The sequence below is a fragment of the Rana temporaria genome, chromosome 7 (genome assembly GCF_905171775.1).
Source record: "Rana temporaria chromosome 7, aRanTem1.1, whole genome shotgun sequence".
Lineage (NCBI taxonomy): Eukaryota > Metazoa > Chordata > Amphibia > Anura > Ranidae > Rana > Rana temporaria.
In genome coordinates this window covers 195,074,100-195,091,153 of record NC_053495.1, presented here as the reverse complement: position 1 = coordinate 195,091,153, position 17,054 = coordinate 195,074,100, and the positions used below count along the sequence as shown (strand labels likewise).

Genomic DNA, 17,054 nt, shown 5'->3' with positions numbered 1-17,054 from the left:
AAATCTGCGGTTTAAAAAAAAAAAAAGAAGTTTTTTTTCTTCATGGACACTGCGCCGGTCCTAAGTTTTTAAGCGAGGCCGCGGCTCCAGCCTAGTCTTTTGCGATCCTGGAAAACGGCCACGAACTAGGCCAAAGCTGCGGCCTCGCCTAAAACATCCTGCCCGCAGCAATCCTGGGAAAAGGCTGCGAGCGGCGTCTGACCTTGCGGCCTTTTCCCAGGATAGCAGCAAGCAGGATTTTTTAGGCGAGGCCGTGGTTTCGGCCTAGTCCGGTGCGCCGGTTCTATGGGGGGGGGGGGGGGGGGGGAGATAAATAAAAAAAAAATCTATTTGGTCAAAACCTGAATCGATTTTTGCCCTCGCAACTTGATTCAAAATCGATTTTTTTCCCCAGCCTTACTGCCAACACAGCCAGGCTATTTCACACCTTTTACCCACCACTCTCTGCATGGCAGACCGCTTCTGGTGAATGCATGCAATGATCAGCCAAGGCACGGAAATCCACAATGACAAAACCACCACCAATGTGGGGCCCCGCTCCCTGCACAGGGCCACATCCACCCCTGCCGGGTTCTCTATGCTTCTCGTCTCGCAGAGGAAGTTGACCTTCAGGGACTACAAATCCCAGCATGAGCAATACTAGTGGGGCAAGGGATGCTGGGACCTGTAGTCCTACAAACACGTGGAGAGTCCGCCTGGGCAGGATGTGAACTCTGTACATGTGATCTATAGAATAGAGAGCGGGGCAGCGTTCTGTGCACAGGAAGTGCCCATGTATCGGTGACAGGTCTGGTAGGTGGAGGATTCTGCCTCTGCCGATTGTCGTATAATGCCTCATATGAACTGTGCATGCGCAGTGTTGATGTCACGTCAGCTGGAGCGACGTTGCGTACTGCACATGTGCAGATCGGAGGCATTATCCGATGATCTTCACCAATCGACAGAACACTGGCTCCATTGAGAGCCAGTCACGCGGAATGGATGCAGAGAAAAATGCATCCAATTCGCATCAATGTGAACCCAGCCTAATATTGTAAAAACACTGTGCAAACTAAACTGTTATATATATTTAACCTGTATAATAATAATAATAATAATTAGGGTGACAGGCTGAGACTGTTTATAAAAACGGATTCTGCAATTATTGTTGCAATATGACCTCATTAAAAAGGCATGGGGATCTACTGGCTGAGTGCTGACCTCTTCTGAGCTGTAATGGGGCACCATTATTGGCACTGCCAGCCTGGAGGAAAGGGTCAGGTCACCGGATGATTTGTTGCTAGCAGTAAAACCCTGACTGAGGTTTTAACCCCTCGCCACTATATATATATATATATATATATATATATATATATATATATATATATATATATATATATATATATTTACATGTGTGTGTGTGTGTGATATATATATATATATATATATATAAATAATTTTAAGTATTTATATACCCAATAACTAGACCTAATCACAGGCTTTCATATATTATTGAAAGAGTTTCAAGGTCAATAGTCCTGCCTTGTTCAGACACTTCCTAATATAAGGTGACAACAATCTATTCCAGTCTCCAATTGTTCTGCGTTGTCACTGTGTTACATGGAGAATACAAGCATGCCGACACATTGCTCCGATGTGATGGTGGAAAAGGTCATTGCTGGAGGGAATGTAAACAGAAAGCTGCTGCTTATCAGTAATCAGAATATACAAAGGATGAAATAAAAAAAAAAAAAAAAAAAAAAAAAGGTTGTGTCACTTTAAGACTAAACTGTAAGCTCTTGAGTCAAGAACTGATCTGACATTCATATGTAAAAAGGGAGCAGTCATTGTATTTACAATGGTATTCATTTAAGCACTACATGCATATATCTATATCTCTGTGGAACTACAAGTCCCAGCATGCTCTGCACACTCCATACAGACATGTGCGCACAGGCCGCCTTCACAGCGAGACGCTGCACGAGTCACATGGCCGAGATAAACAAGCCCCTCCCCCGTACTGAGGCTCCCTTCCCGCGATGGATGACAAGCCGGGCCCCTCCTCCACCTCGTGGTAAGCGGCCCATCTCCCGCCATAAGCCTCGCTCCGCCCTCCCCGTTGACAGCACCACGTGCCCGGCGCCGCGCCCTCTCCCGGAAGCGCCGCACGATCCAAGCGTGGTACGCGGGGCGGTGTGCGGGAACACGTGCTAGGGGGATCGCAATACACCGACCGAGGCGGCCGCCATCGCTCAACATGCGGGGTCCGATCGGTAACTACACCGGATATAGGAAACGCTCCCTTCCCCCTTTACCGCAGCTGCGCACTAAAACCCCGGATTCAATGTCTGCATACAATGGAGGGCGATCCTGCATGTCAGGTCTGGAATGGTGGCAACACATCAGCTTTGCTCCTTTGTCTCACAGGGGTGATTTCCCTTCACTTCCGGTCTTGTAGTCACAACAGGAAGAAGGGAACTCTTCCCAAGTGAAGGGAATATTATTATCCCTATTGGAAGATCCCACTCCTATTTATGTTCTGGTGACAACTCCGATATTAGATTTCCCATCACACATACCATGTGCAAATCTCTCCCACCACAGCCTGATGCATCCTGACCATTTCCCACGATAGCCAATCACCCCCCCCCCCCAATACCACACACAGTGCTATCCGATTGTACAATCTTCTTTAGGTGACCATACACATTACAGCCCAACCATACAATCTACTTTAGATTCAGCAAAAAAACAATGCAATATGGCTACAGCAATCGATCAACTAAATAACCAACTTTGGGTAGATGAGGTAGGTGGTCCTCCTAATACAATCAGACCCGGCCTTGTACTACATAATGGTGGAAGCCATCAGGCCGGGGCCAGCGAATCGGACTGCATGCAAAGCGCACGCTATTTGTGATCTGCACTGGGTGTCAAAAGAAAGTAAATGACACCCCTGGATCACCTACCTTTTGTACCATGCAAGCCAGTTGCGATTTTTAGCACATTTACAATGAAATTGCAGGGCATGCGTGTACGCGCTGTGCAGGCTCGGTGTGAACCACCCCCCCTGCTCACACTACCATGACTTTGAAATCCCTGCAAGCCATCATCGCCGCTTCCATGTGACTTATCAGAGGTCAAAGCAAGTTGTGTTGAAGTTGCACCAAAAGTAGTGCAGGATGTTTTCTAAGTCAGAGCGACTTGAATCACACCAATTAGAACGTTCCATTGCTGTTAATGGGGCGTGACTTGTCATACAACATGGAACTCTCATGACAAGCCGTGACAGTGTCGACCAAGGCTTAGCAGATTGTGATGTGTGTGGCGGCCCTGAGATCTACCATCAACTACGTGGCGCACGGGGGTCTGCCGCATTCAATGTTAAAGTGGTTGTAAAGGCAGACACTTTTTTTTTATCTTTAGGCCCCTTTCAGACTGGGACGGGAGCCGCGGTGGCGGTATAGCTGCGGTTCCCAGTTTTAAATGGGAAGGAGTGGTATACACGCCGCTCCTCTCACCGCTCCAAATATGATGCTGACAGGTGATTTTTTTTCTCTCCCGCCAGCGCATCGCCTCAGTGTGAAGGCCCTCGGGCTTTCACATTGAGTAGGCAGTGAAGGAGTTTTTCAGGCGGTATAGCAGCGTTATTTTTAGCGCTGTACCGCCTGAAAAACTCCTCAGTGTGAAAGGGAGGGGCTTTATACAGAAAGATAAAAAACCTTCTGTATGCAGCAGCAGCCCCCCCAAATACTCAAGCACATCTCTATCCAGTAACGTTGCACGAATGCCTCAGACTCTCTCCTGATTGGCTGAGACAACAGCAGTGCCATTGGCTTCCCCTGCTGTCAGTCAGCCAGCCAAGCAAGAGAGGGAGTGGGGCCTAACCGCGACTGTGTCTAAATGGACACAATAGCAGCGGCTCAGGTGCCCCCATAGAGCAAGCAGTCTGCTGTGGGGGCACTTGACAGGGTAGCCAGGAGTGCTGGTGAGGCAAGTATAATAGGTTTGTTATTATTTTAAAGGAAAAACTATGAATTGGAAGAAGAACCAGCACTTTGGAATCCATCTATATGCTTTAGGCTCCTTTCACATTGTCAACATTTCAGGGAATGCCTGTGTAAACTTGAGGTCTATGGACCAAAGCAGTACAGGGACTACTGTGAAGTTGCACAGATATGAATGGTTATCATTGGGAATCTGTCAAACGTCACACAAGTGTGAAAGGGGCATTATTCAGATAAAACCAAGTTACAAAGTAGCAGTTGGTTTTATCTGAATAAAGCATGCGGATGGATTCCGGAGTGTCGGTTCTTCCGATTCAAGTGTTTGTGATGAGTGAGGGGACGTTTGAACCCGGAGTGGAGGCCAGTCATTAACCATTAGAGTCTCTCATAGTCAGAACACTGCTTTTCTTGTGTATGCAATGTTCCTTGCTATAGCCTACAGTACTGATGGAGAATCAAATAGGACAATAGATTCTAATTCTGTACAACCTCACAGCTCATTCATGGATCAAAGTGTATCCCACAGTCCCTGCAGAAATTTGCTCCATGCATGGCTGGAACTTTACTCTCCCAATCAACATTGCTTACGTTTATACTCTTCATGCTGCTAGCATTAGTAAATAAATAGGAAAGTAGATCATATTGGTTTTCAACTTTTTCTTAATTTCTTCCTGTTTTTTGGCTAGGCAAATGTCGTCTCACATCACAGGAGATTTTGGGGGAGGAGTGTTTTTTTTTTTAGCCAAACACTCCTGCTTGCATGCTTGAGCTAAGGGCAGATGGGCTCCAGGAAGCAAATGCTACATGGATTATTTGCCCTTATTTAAGATGGCCACGGACAGAAATGTTATGTTTTCTCATCAAAATAAAGCGCGGAGACATGGATGGGGGAGTTTGCAGGTACTAAACATTTAATTTTTAATATTCCAGGCAAAGAGCTTGGTTCTCCTCTATACTTACATTTGGTGTAGAAACATATCCAGCACAATATAGCTTTTAGACCGACTATACAATCTGATATTCATCTGTCAACATGTATGTAGAGGTAGGGCCCCCATAGGCTAGCTGAGGTAGGGCCCCCATAGGCTAGCTGAGGTAGGGCCCCCATAGGCTAGCTGAGGTAGGGCCCCCATAGGCTAGCTGAGGTAGGGCCCCCATAGGCTAGCTGAGGTAGGGCCCCCATAGGCTAGCTGAGGTAGGGCCCCCATAGGCTAGCTGAGGTAGGGCCCCCATAGGCTAGCTGAGGTAGGGCCCCCATAGGCTAGCTGAGGTAGGGCCCCCTATTATGTAGTTTTGGTACCACAGAGTTGATTGTATTGTAGCGAGCCTTAAAGTGTATTCACTGTATCTGAGCACCAAAAACACAATTTTTCTTACTATAATTTCTGACTCCTGGCTTATCCCACACATACCATGCACGCCACCCCCCAAAGCATAACACAGAATTCATCCAGTATAGGATTGTGTGCCCATCCCTGGTAATGTACACAACATCTTCCTACTTAGAATATAATAGAAGCTCACCGATCACATCCTCCCATCTACTGAAGTGTCACCTGATCTACTGCACAACATTGTGTCCTTCTATACATCAACCTGCACTCTGCATAACACTGGATACAAAGTATTCTTCCAGAACTAACAATGTCCTACCAATCACTATCCACCTCACATCAGTGTTATAGGAGATCCGTTACTCTGGAGGAATACTTTGTATCCTGTGTTATGCACTGTAGAGGTTCATGCCCCAGAGGGCACTTTGTACAATGTATACAATGGGTGACAGCGGGGCAAACTTCATTCATATTAGACTTCTGACGAGAACCCATCCCAACTCCTACACCAGGGGTCTCCACACTTTCTACAGAAAGGGCCAGTTTACTGTCCTTCAGACTTTAGCGGGCTGGACTGTGGCCCGTGGGAGTAAACAATGCCCAATCTTTGGTATCAGGGGGAGAAATAGTTTGTTGTTGGGAGGAATAGTGCCCCATTGTTGGGGTCAGTGGCTGCAATAATGCCTCAAAGGCCAGATTAAAGCGGTGTTCCAGCCGCAATTTTTATTTATATATAAATCAGCAGCTACAAACACTGTAACAGCTAACTTTTAATAAGGACATTTACCTGTCCTGGGCGCCCGCGATGTCGCCCCCCCCCCCCCCCGAGGCCAATCCATTCTTCGGATCGCGTGCCGGCGCCGCCATCCTCGCCAAGGGAAACGGGCAGTGGAGGCTTGCGGCTTCACTGTCCGTTTCCCAAAACACGAGTCACGCGGCACTTTGTAAATAGGCAGCTGTCTACTGGGACCTGTGTCGGTCCCAGAAGACAAAGGTGGAAGAGTGTCGCGGCATAGGAAGTGGCAGATTAAGAAAACTGCCTAGCAACAGGCATTTTGGGTAAATATATATTTTTTTAAATGTTTAACATTTTTTAAAGAGCATGTTTATGTATTTGTTTTTCTTTTTAAGGTGGACCTCCTCTTTAAAAAGCAAAGGGCTGCATCCAGCCCCAAGCCCACAGTTTGGAGACCACTGTCCTACACTAATCCTCACTTCTGGAATATACTTACCCCATTCCATGCTGACCACAGCAATGCCATAAACTACCAAGACACTGATGCTAAAAACAACTGATCACCTGTATAGGCCACAGAGGACATATAAAAGGGGGTCTGGATACATGTGTGTGGGGGGTGTCCCTTTCCCCAGGGTCAGCCGTTTACAACCCAACAATTAGACATTACATGGGACACACAACAAGGTTTATTTACTAAAACTGGAGAGTGCAAAATCAGGCGGACTTCTGCCTAGAAAACAATCAGCTTCCAGGTTTCATTATCAAAGTTTAATTGAACAAGCTGAAGTTAGAAGCTTTGAAATACAAAAACATGCATGAGGTCTGTGGGCCCCACCAGTGGGGAGCCATGAGGGGGTCCCTCAAACAGATACAAGAAACAAATTTGAATGCAGGCCTCTGCTGTAGAAAACACCCCCCTCTAAGTGAAAGTAGAACTGACAGTGGGTGGAGCTACTGGAAATCCATAGGGCCACAATAAGCACTTTACTTCGGGAAAGTCCCTGAGGCTGTAGAGCCGACACTGAACTAAAACTTCTGGCAGAGAAGTATTGAGGAGCCAAACAGGTGTGACCTTATACAGGGTGTAGAATTCTGATAAGGCTTTAATGGACCCCTCCCCCCAGCATCAGACAACTGCCATTATCTACTTCATAGTAGTTTGCTGACCCTACAGCTTCACCAATCAGCGAGTTGCTGACCTGCAAAAAGTCTGCGTTATCTAGAATGGACTTCAGTGTCTCATTTATTTTGGGTCAGCGACTCTCACTATAGTAACCCCCCCCCCCCCCCCCCCCCCCCCAAGGATCAGCATGGTATCATCTAGAATGGAACGATGACAAGGGCAGTTCTCATTTCTACCATGCCAGGCTTTTCTATTGCCAAAAGATAGCAGCATCCCATTACCACCCCCCTCCCCACCACCTTCGGGGGATGGGAGGAGAGCCTCAACATGCATACATTTAATCGGACACCCAACTCAAAGCAATGGAGGAGTTCCCTCAATTAGCATGGGGGAGGGGAAGGGGGTTGTCAAAGCTCCACCAGAGCACCGATATTGGGCTACTACTACCCCTCCCCCCAGAGCATGAATACAACTGATAGAGATGCACTCCTATTCACTACCCCTCCCCCATAGCATAAGTCCCAGGAACAAGGACCCCAATATGGTGACACCAAAAGTGCTGCATACATTCAGTAAACCCCTCCCCCCACAGAATGAGTACAGGGAACTAGGACCCCAATATGGTGACACTATAAAAGTGCTGCATACATTCAGTGAACCCCTCCCCCACAGCATGAGTACAAGCAAGAGAGCCCCCAGTACATTGATAACAAATGCACATCCACATTTAGTATCCCCCCCCATCATGAGCACAACTAAGAGACAACCTATAATAGTAACTTACATAGACAGACCCGGGCCTGTGTACTACAGGGCCATGATGTCACTACAGAAACAAAGCACAGCAGCTTTATTCAGAGGGGCACACGGGCACTAGAGGACCTCTGCACTGTGAGCACAAGACACAGATGCAGCTATATTCAGAGGGGCACACTGCCACTAATGGATCTTGTAGTAAGCACTCCAAGCCTTTGGGTGGAAGCGCAACTCAGCGGCCCATAGAGATGGCTGACATGTTCAGAGGGGCGCACACTTGTCTCCCCTGCTCTAGGTAGAATGTGAACAGAGGTGTCACTATATTCCAAGGGGCACACTGACACCAGGGGATCTTTCCTGCATCTAGGCCTTTACGTGTGAGCAGATTGCAGGTGCCCCACAGAGGGGCACACGATTAAGGAAGTCCTCCAAGCAGTAGGGTGTGAGCAGAGCTTACAGGGGGCCCCACCATAGAGATTGCGCACAGAGGGGCACACTGACACCAGGGGATCTTCCCTGCGTCGTGCCTTTAAATGTGAGCAGCTTTGTTCAGAGGGGCACACCGGTCCTAGGTGATCTCTTATCTAGGAAGTCCTGCAAGTCGTAGGGTGTTTGCAGGGCTTACATTGCCCCACCATGGAGACTGAGGTGCATCTTTATTTAGAGGGGCACACTGGCCTAGAAAGCCCTCCAAGCCATAGGGTATGGCAGGTGAACAAGCAAGCCATCGCCTGTGAAACACGTCTACCATCGCCTGCATCTGTCTGACCCTTCTGACAATAAAGTTGACATCAAGATAAGTTGGAGTTTCTTGTTTTATTAGCAGCCTATATTTAGAAGGGCAAACTGGTACTAGGTGGTCTCTGGTCTATGAAGTTCTCCAAGCCATGGGGCGTGAGTGGAGCTTCCAGGGGCCCCACTATGGACAGAGCACACAGGGGTGCATCTATACCCAGAGGGGCACAGCAGAGCTTCCAGAAACCTCACCATCGGAGGTGGATTAAGGGGATACATTTGCAGCAGGGGAAAGGAGTGCCAGAGGCCCCAACATCGGGGGGTGCACATGTCCCGATATGTGGACCTCAGCCTGTGATTAAGACATGGGGGGCTAAATTAAGGGGGTACATGTGCAGCAGTGGGAACGGTTCCCCTTATAGGACCTCAGCCTGGGGTCAAGACATTGGGGGTGGATTAAGGGGACACATGTGCAGCAGGAGAAGGTTCCCCTTATAGTGCCAGGGCCCCACCATCGGGGGGTACACATGGTCAAGACATTGGGGGGGGGCTGGATTAAGGGGACACATGTGCAGCAGGAGAAGGTTCCCCTTATAGTGCCAGGGGCCTCACCATCGGGGGGTACACATGGTCAAGACACGGGGGGGGGGCTGGATTAAGGGGACACATGTGCAGCAGAAGGTTCCCCTTATAGTGCCAGGGCCCCACCATCAGGGGGTACACATGGTCAAGACATTGGGGGGCTGGATTAAGGGGACACATGTGCAGCAGAATGTTCCTCTTATAGTGCCAGGGGCCTCACCATCAGGGGGGTGCACATGGTTCTGATATGTGGCCCTCAGCCTGTGATCAAGACATGGGTGGGGCAATAAATTAAGGGGGTACATGTGCAGCAGGGGGAAGTGTTCCCCTATAGGCTCTCAGCTTGGAGTCAAGACATGGGGGGGCTGGATTTTGGGGACATGTGTGTGCAGGGGGAGGTTCCCCTTATAGTGCTAGGGGCCTCACCACCAGGGGGTGCACATGGTTCTGATATGTGGCCCTCAGCCTGGGGGCAAGACATTGGGTGGGGGGGGGACAGAGGCTAAATTAAGGGGGATACATGGACAGCAGGGAAAGGTTCCCTTTGTAGTGCTAGGGGCCCCACTATGGACAGTACCTCACAGGTGCAGCTATATTCAAAGGGGCACTAGCAGCTTCCAGGGGACCCCACATGGTGCTATGGGGCCCTCAGCATGGGGGGGGTGGATTAAGGGGACACACGTGTAGCAGGGAAAGGGTTCCCTTGAAGTGCCAGGGGTCACTATGGACTGTGCACAGAGGGTCACACTGGCAGGGCGCCCAGGGGCCCCACCATGGACAGTGAACACTGGCAGGGCGCCCAGGGGCCCCACCATGGACAGTGCACACTGGCAGGGCGCCCAGGGGCCCCACCACGGACAACACACATTGGGGTGCAGCTATACTCAGGAGGTGCACGTGGTGCTGAAGTGTGGCCCTCGGACACACGAGGGGCCACACGTGCAGCGGGTATAGGGGGATCCCCCAGACAACGCCAGGGGGCCCCAGCACGAAGGGGGTCTCGCGTCAGGAAGTCCTCGGCCCCCCCTCCCCGGACAGCACGGGACCCCGGTGGCCCTTGGCACGAGGCGGGCCCCTCCTCCCGCTCACCTTCTTTCTTGAGGGCCACAGGCGGCACGGCCTCCTCCTTCTTGTCGGGCAGAGGGTTCCTGCGGTCCTTCTGGGACTCCTTCTTGGGCTGTTTGGCGGCCTGGGCGGCGGTCTTGGCCTGGGCTCCCCCCGCCTCCTTCTTCTTGTTCTCGGCCGCCTTCAGCACCTCGAACGGGTCGGTTTCATCATCGAATAGCTGGTCGAAACGATTAGTGACGACGCAGCCGAAGCCTTCTTGCAGATGACCGGGCATTTTGGCCCCTGTCCTGTCGGATGTCCTCAGATTACGGCGAGGGCCCGGAGCGCGCAGCTCGCTTGAAAGATGGCCGGGAAAGAGGTTGTCTTCTCTTCCGGCGCTGGGGACATCCGGGACATGGGCGCGCGGGGGGTGACGGGAGTCGTAGGCGGGGGAGAGGTGCGCGCAGTGGGTGTGGGCGGCGCCCCGCACTACAACTCCCGGCGTTCACCGCGGCCGCATTGTGCGCTGTGTGTTGTGCTGCCTGTCAGTGACATGAGGGAAAGCTGAGGAGATACATTGGGGGAGGGGGGAGGACAGGCAGGAGCCCTCTCCCCTCCCAACCAATATATAGAAGTACCTCAGCTCATGACATGAGGTGACAGGAACAAGTGTGGAGGTGGGACAAGGTCACTATGGAAGTCATGAGGCCAACATGTCACCAACGCAACACAAACTCCTGTGTGCACAGGCCCTGATAGTGCTGTACAGTGCAGGCTAGGCTCATATGGAGTATATGAAGGGCCGTCACCGGTCTGGTAGATCGCTGGCATGGCCGCTACAGATCACACCTGCTGCCAATGTTATTATTAGAAATGAGAAAGGGACAACTGTACCCTGTGGGCCACCGCAGACCTAGTGGTCGCGAGAAATGAGGTACATAGACCCCGGGGGCCCAACCTGCAGCATGCTGGAAAGTGCGGCCCTCGGGGGTCCCTGGAGACACCAATCTGTGTGTGCCTATTGCCCTGTTGAAGCTGTGATCTCTAGAAGTCTCATGTAATGTGTCTCCAGAATATGACTGCCTCCTGAAGCATGTCCTCAGTCTCCAACAACTTGTATATAACATGTCCTCAGTCTCCAACAACTTGTATATAACATGTCCTCAGTCTCCAACAGCTCCCATAGCATGTCCTCAGTCTCCAACAACTCCTATAGCATGTCCTCAGTCTCCAACAACTCCAATAGCATGTCCTCAGTCGCCAACATCTCCTGTAGCATGTCCTTAGTCTCCACCATCTCCTATAGCATGTCCTCAGTCGCCAACAACTCCTACAGCACATTCACAGTCTCTAACAACGCCTACAGCATGTCCTCAGTCGCCAACAACTCCTATAGCATGTCCTCAGTCTCCACCATCTCCTATAGCATGTCCTCAGTCTCCACCATCTCCTATAGCATGTCCTCAGTCTCCAACAACTCCAATAGCATATCCACAGTCTTATGCAACTCCAATAGCATGTCCTCGGTCTCCAACAACTCCTATAGAATTTCTTCAGTCTCCAACAACTCCTATAGCATGTCCTCAGTCTCCAACAACTCACACAGCATGTCCACAGTCTCCAACAACTCACACAGCATGTCCACAGTCTCCAGCAACAACTCCTATAACATGTCCTCAGTCTCCAACAACTCCTATAGCATGTCCTCAGTCTCCAACAACTCACATAGCATGTCCTCAATCTCCAACAACTCACATAGCATGTCCTCAGTCTCCAACAACTATAGAATGTCTACAGTCTCCAACAACTCCTATAACATGTCCTCAGTCTCCAACAACTCCTATAGAATGTCCACAGTCTCCAGCAACAACTCCTATAGCATGTCCTCAGTCTCCAACAACTATAGAATGTCTACAGTCTCCATCAACTCCTATAACATGTCCTCAGTCTCCAACAACTCCTATAGAATGTCCTCTGTCTCCAACAACTCCTATAGCATATCCACAGTCTTACACAACTCCTATGGCATGTCCTCAGTCTTACACAACTGCTATGGCATGTCCTCAATCGCCAACAACTCCTATAGAATGTCCACAGTCTCCAACAACTCCTATAGCATATCCACAGTCTTACACAACTCCTATGGCATGTCCTCAGTCTTACACAACTGCTATAGCATGTCCTCAGTCGCCGAACATCTCCTATAGCATGTCCACAGTCTCTGACAATCTCCTATAGCATGTCCACAGTCTCTGACCAACTCCTGTCTCATTTCTGCAGTCTCGGACCATCTCTTGTATCATGTCCGCAGTCTCGGACCATCTCTTGTATCATGTCCGCAGTCTCGGACCATCTCTTGTATCATGTCCGCAGTCTCTGACCATCTCTTGTATCATGTGCACAGTCTCTGACCATCCCCTGCATCATTTCCACAGTCTCTGACCATCTCCTGCATCATGTCCGCAGTCTCTGACCATCTGTTGTATCATGTCTGCAGTCTCCGACCATCTCTTGCATCATGTCTGCAGTCTCTGACCATCTCTTGTATCATGTCTACAGTCTCTGACCATCTTCTGTATCATGTCTGCAGTCTCTCACCATCTCCTGTATCCTTTCTGCAGTCTCCGGCCATCTCTTTTATCATGTCTACAGTCTCTGACCATCTCCTGTATCATGTCTGCAGTCTCTGACCATCTCTTGTATCATGTCTACAGTCTCTGACCATCTCTTGTATCATGTCTACAGTCTCTGACCATCTCTTGTATCGAATCTGCAGTCTCTGACCATCTCCTGTATCAAAAACATAAAAATCAGCATTCACTATTAGCAATGTCTTTCCAAGTCCAAAATAGATTCCAACACTTGTCTGTAGGTCAAAGTATGAACAGAGGGTTTACAACCACTTTAATAATAGACTTCACTTTGCTTCTAGGCTAGTGTTGCTCACGAATATTCGCATTGCGAATATTCGACTCGAATATAGCATATTCGAGAAATCGCGCTATATTTCGAAATTCGCGGTGAATATTCGCAATTCCGAATATTCGATTTTTTACAATTTTTTTTTTAAAACAGATCACATCCTAGATATCTCCATCGACGTCTAAAAGCATTGCTGGTATCATTAGAGACCCTGGGCCGAGTAGCTGAAGCGTTCATTGAATTTTCCAGAAAGATCGCAATGCGATTATTCGGCAAACGCAATATCGCGCGATTATTTTCCTCGCCCCGATCTTCCGCATCAGAGCGATTTTTACAGTTTCATTTTTAAAACAGATCACATCCTAGTGATCTCCATAGACGTCTAAAAGCATTGCTGGTATGATTAGAGACCTTGGGCCGAGTAGCTGAAGCGATCATTTTATATTGCCGAATATTCGCAATGCGAATATTCGGCAATAGAAACATTGCGCGATTATTTGCTCCGCCCTTTTGCATCAGAGCCAATCAGAGTTCTCCTTCCACACTCGTCAGAGGTTAGCAACCAATAGGAACCTGCCTGCATGGACATTATATAAGCTCACTCCCAGCACCATTTCATTGCAGATTCAGAAGCTGGCTAGAGAGTGTGGAGGCTGTTTCTGTGTTCCTGTTTTCCTGTGTCTTTGTTCCTGATTGATTTAGATCATCACCAGCATTGCTATTTAGTGATTCCAGTGGATCTTTTCCAGTATATCAACTGCTTTTTTCAAAGCAATAGACCCAAGAGCTTTTTTCAAAGCTACGTTTTGTGCTGTTTTGTGCTGTTTTGTTCATTTGTGTTACTGTTTTATCCTGCACTCCTCGCTGTTCAGTGATATTTGCTAGAGATTTCAGAACACATTTTGCTGAGCTTTCTAAAAGAGCTTTTCTAAAAGCTAAGTTTTGTTCATCTTGTGTTACTGTTAGATCTTGCAGGTTCGCTGTTCAGTGATATTTGCTAGGCATCTCAGTTCACATTTTGGTTAGTTTTTCCTAAAGAGCTTTTCTAAAAGCTAAGTTTTGTGTTCAGTTTAGTTAAATTTTGTGTAGTAAGTGTACACACTGTTAGTGTACATTTATTTCATCTAGCTTAGCTTAGTGTGTGTTTAGTGTCTGTGTTTTGTGTTTAAAAAAAAAAAAAAAGTTAGTGTTTGTTTAGTGCTTTTTTTTTTTCTTTAATTTTGTAGTCCTTGTCTGGTGTACTACTTTTCTTATAGTTTGTTAGCTGTCTGTGTACGTCTTTGTCTGCGTGCCTGTCTTGTAAAAAATACACAAAAACACATTTTGTTCACATTTCCCCCCCCCAATAAAGTTTACCCCCCCCACACACATATCAGCAATAATGAGCGGCATCCGTGGCCGTGGCAGCAGGGGTAGGGGAGTTGCTCCCAGTGCTGGATCGCTGCCAGCACGGGGTACCTCTCGTGCCCCTACTAGTGGTAGAGGATCGGGTGCAAGGGGAGTACGCCTGATCCGGGAGTTCTTCCCATCGGGCAGCCGCCCGATATTGCCATCTCAGGCTGAAGTAGTGGTGGACTACATGGGGCACAGCAGTGCCACTGAGTCGTCGGTCCCGACTCACAGTAGTACCACCATTACTCCGGTGCCTGTACTACCCCCCCCCCCCCCCCAGCCCCCAAGAGTCCAGCATCTTACTGTTCGACAGCGACAGTGATAGGGATATCTTGGGGGAGGCCATGCATCAGGCAGACCTCCAGCTCTGTCCTGATGGTCAGGACCTTTTTGAAGGGATGGATGAGGAGGATGGGATACCTGCTGGCAGTATCCCAGAGACATCCCTTCAAACTGGTGCTGCTGTTTTGGTGCAGGAAACAGCAGCACCTAGTCAGACCCAGGCGTGGGTGAGGGGACAGCGGAGCCAGGCTAGAGGCTCCATGTCAGGTGGTTCCCTCAGACCAACACATTTCAGCCCTTGGTCTGACATCTCTGGGGGCGAAGAGGGTGACCCATCATGGTTGCCATCTGACGCGTCGGCTCACTACGTCAGTGACGACGGGGAAGGTAGGCACCCTGGTGAAACGGTGCGCCAGGTCACCACCAGGGAGACCATCGTCAGGGTCTCCACTGGTGATGGCAGCAGGAGGTGTCAGGAGGAGGAGCAGCAGCAGCAGCAGCAGCAGCAGGCAGCTCCACCTGTGCGCACCGAGTCCCAGCAGGTGCAAGTAAGCGTCACCCCATCTGACAGGAGGGCGGTGCTGAAGTCACCTGTCTGGAATTACTTTACCCTGGTGGCAGACAACCCTACCGTGGCCATCTGCCGGATTTGTAAAGTGAGGGTGAAGAGAGGGAAGTGTTTGGCTCGGGTGGGTACCACAGCCCTGAACCAGCACCTGAGGATAAACCACTGGGCGGTGTATGACGAGATGAAGCGTGGTGGTGGTAGCAGCGCCACCACCACAAGTGAGCAGGGTACAGCAGCCCCTGCCACATCTTCATCTCTTTCCAGCAGGTCATGCCCCCCCGCTCCCTCTAGTAGAGGTACTGGTACCGGCAGCCAGACCTCTACTTCCACAGCACCCTCCACGTCTGTGTCCCGCACTGCCGTCCGGCGCCAGGCGTCGATTTCAGACGCCTTTGACCGCACCACTCCCTTCCCCCCTGGAGACCGACGTGTGCGTTCCCTCAATGGGCTCCTGGCAAGGGTTATTGCCCAACATCTGCTGCCCTTCAACATAGTTGACAGCAACCCCTTCAGGCAGATGTTGGAGCAGGCCCAACCCCAATGGCGTGTCCCCAGCCGCCATTTCTTTGCCAGGACTGGTGTCCCTGCCCTACACCAGCACATTGTGCAGAATGTAACCCTGTCGCTGGATCACGCTGTCAGCGACAGGGTTCATCTGACAATGGATGGCTGGACCAGCAGGCATGGGCAGGGGCGCTACATCAGCTTCACGGCCCATTGGGTTTCCCTCCGAGGCGTCGGTGAGGGATCGGCGGCAACCGATCTTGTGGTGCCGCCCCGGGGTGTCCAGGGGAGAACTGCTGGTCTCCCTCAAGCCACTGTCTCCGCAGCTGCTGAGCCTCCCAGCAAGCGCCCCCGTAGCTACTCAAGTGTGGGGCACGTGCGCTGTCAGGCCGTGCTCCAGCTTGTTAGTTTAGGGGACCGGAGACACACTGGAGAAGAAGTGCTGAAAGCACTTCAGGCTCAGGTCCAGAAGTGGCTGACACCCCGAAGGCTCCAGGCAGGTATGGTTGTCTGCGATAACGGCAGCAACCTACTCGCCGCCCTTAGTGCTGGCAGTCTGACCCACGTGCCCTGTCTGGCACATGTCCTCAACCTGGTGGTGCAGAAGTTCCTGCGCACTTATCCAGGGTTGAGTGACATTGTGGCAAAGGCGCGTAGGATTGCCAGCCACTTCAGGCGCTCCCCAACCGCTACCGCGTCCCTGTCCAAGTTGCAGCGGGAGTACAATCTGCCCCTTCACAGGCTGATTGTGGACAGTGTGACGCGGTGGAACTCCACCCTCCACATGCTGAAGAGGTTGTGGGAGCAGCAAAGGGCGGTGAGGGAGTACCTGATGGAACTAGGCACTGAGAGGACTTCACCACAACTCCCTTTCATCGCCTGTGCGGAGTGGGGGCAGATAAACCAGGTCTGCCAAGTGTTGTCCTCCTTCGAGCAGGCGACCAAGATGGTCAGCAGTGAGCAAATCGGCCTCAATAGCGTGCTGTCAATAGTGTTCATGCTGGAGAGGACACTAGATCGCCTGCTCGAGGCTGGGGAGAGTGCCTTGGTGGAGCAGGAGGAGTCAGCAATGCTCCACCGAGAC

The 17,054-nt window shown here is 50.2% G+C and overlaps 1 protein-coding gene across 5 annotated transcripts in view; it reads right to left on the bottom strand.

Moving 5' to 3' along the window:
• SERBP1 (SERPINE1 mRNA binding protein 1) overlaps positions 1-10,701 on the bottom strand; it is a 41,468-nt gene extending 30,767 nt beyond the window's left edge. For 4 of the 5 annotated variants that reach the window (XM_040360739.1, XM_040360741.1, XM_040360743.1 and 1 more), the window contains exon 1: positions 10,345-10,700. In XM_040360739.1, the coding sequence (XP_040216673.1) occupies positions 10,345-10,597 (253 nt within the window). In that variant the 5' untranslated portion in view covers positions 10,598-10,700. Of the gene's footprint in view, positions 1-10,344 lie in introns of all 5 variants that reach the window. The other variant, XM_040360744.1, reaches the window with a different exon arrangement.
• Between the last annotated feature and the right edge of the window lie 6,353 nt (positions 10,702-17,054).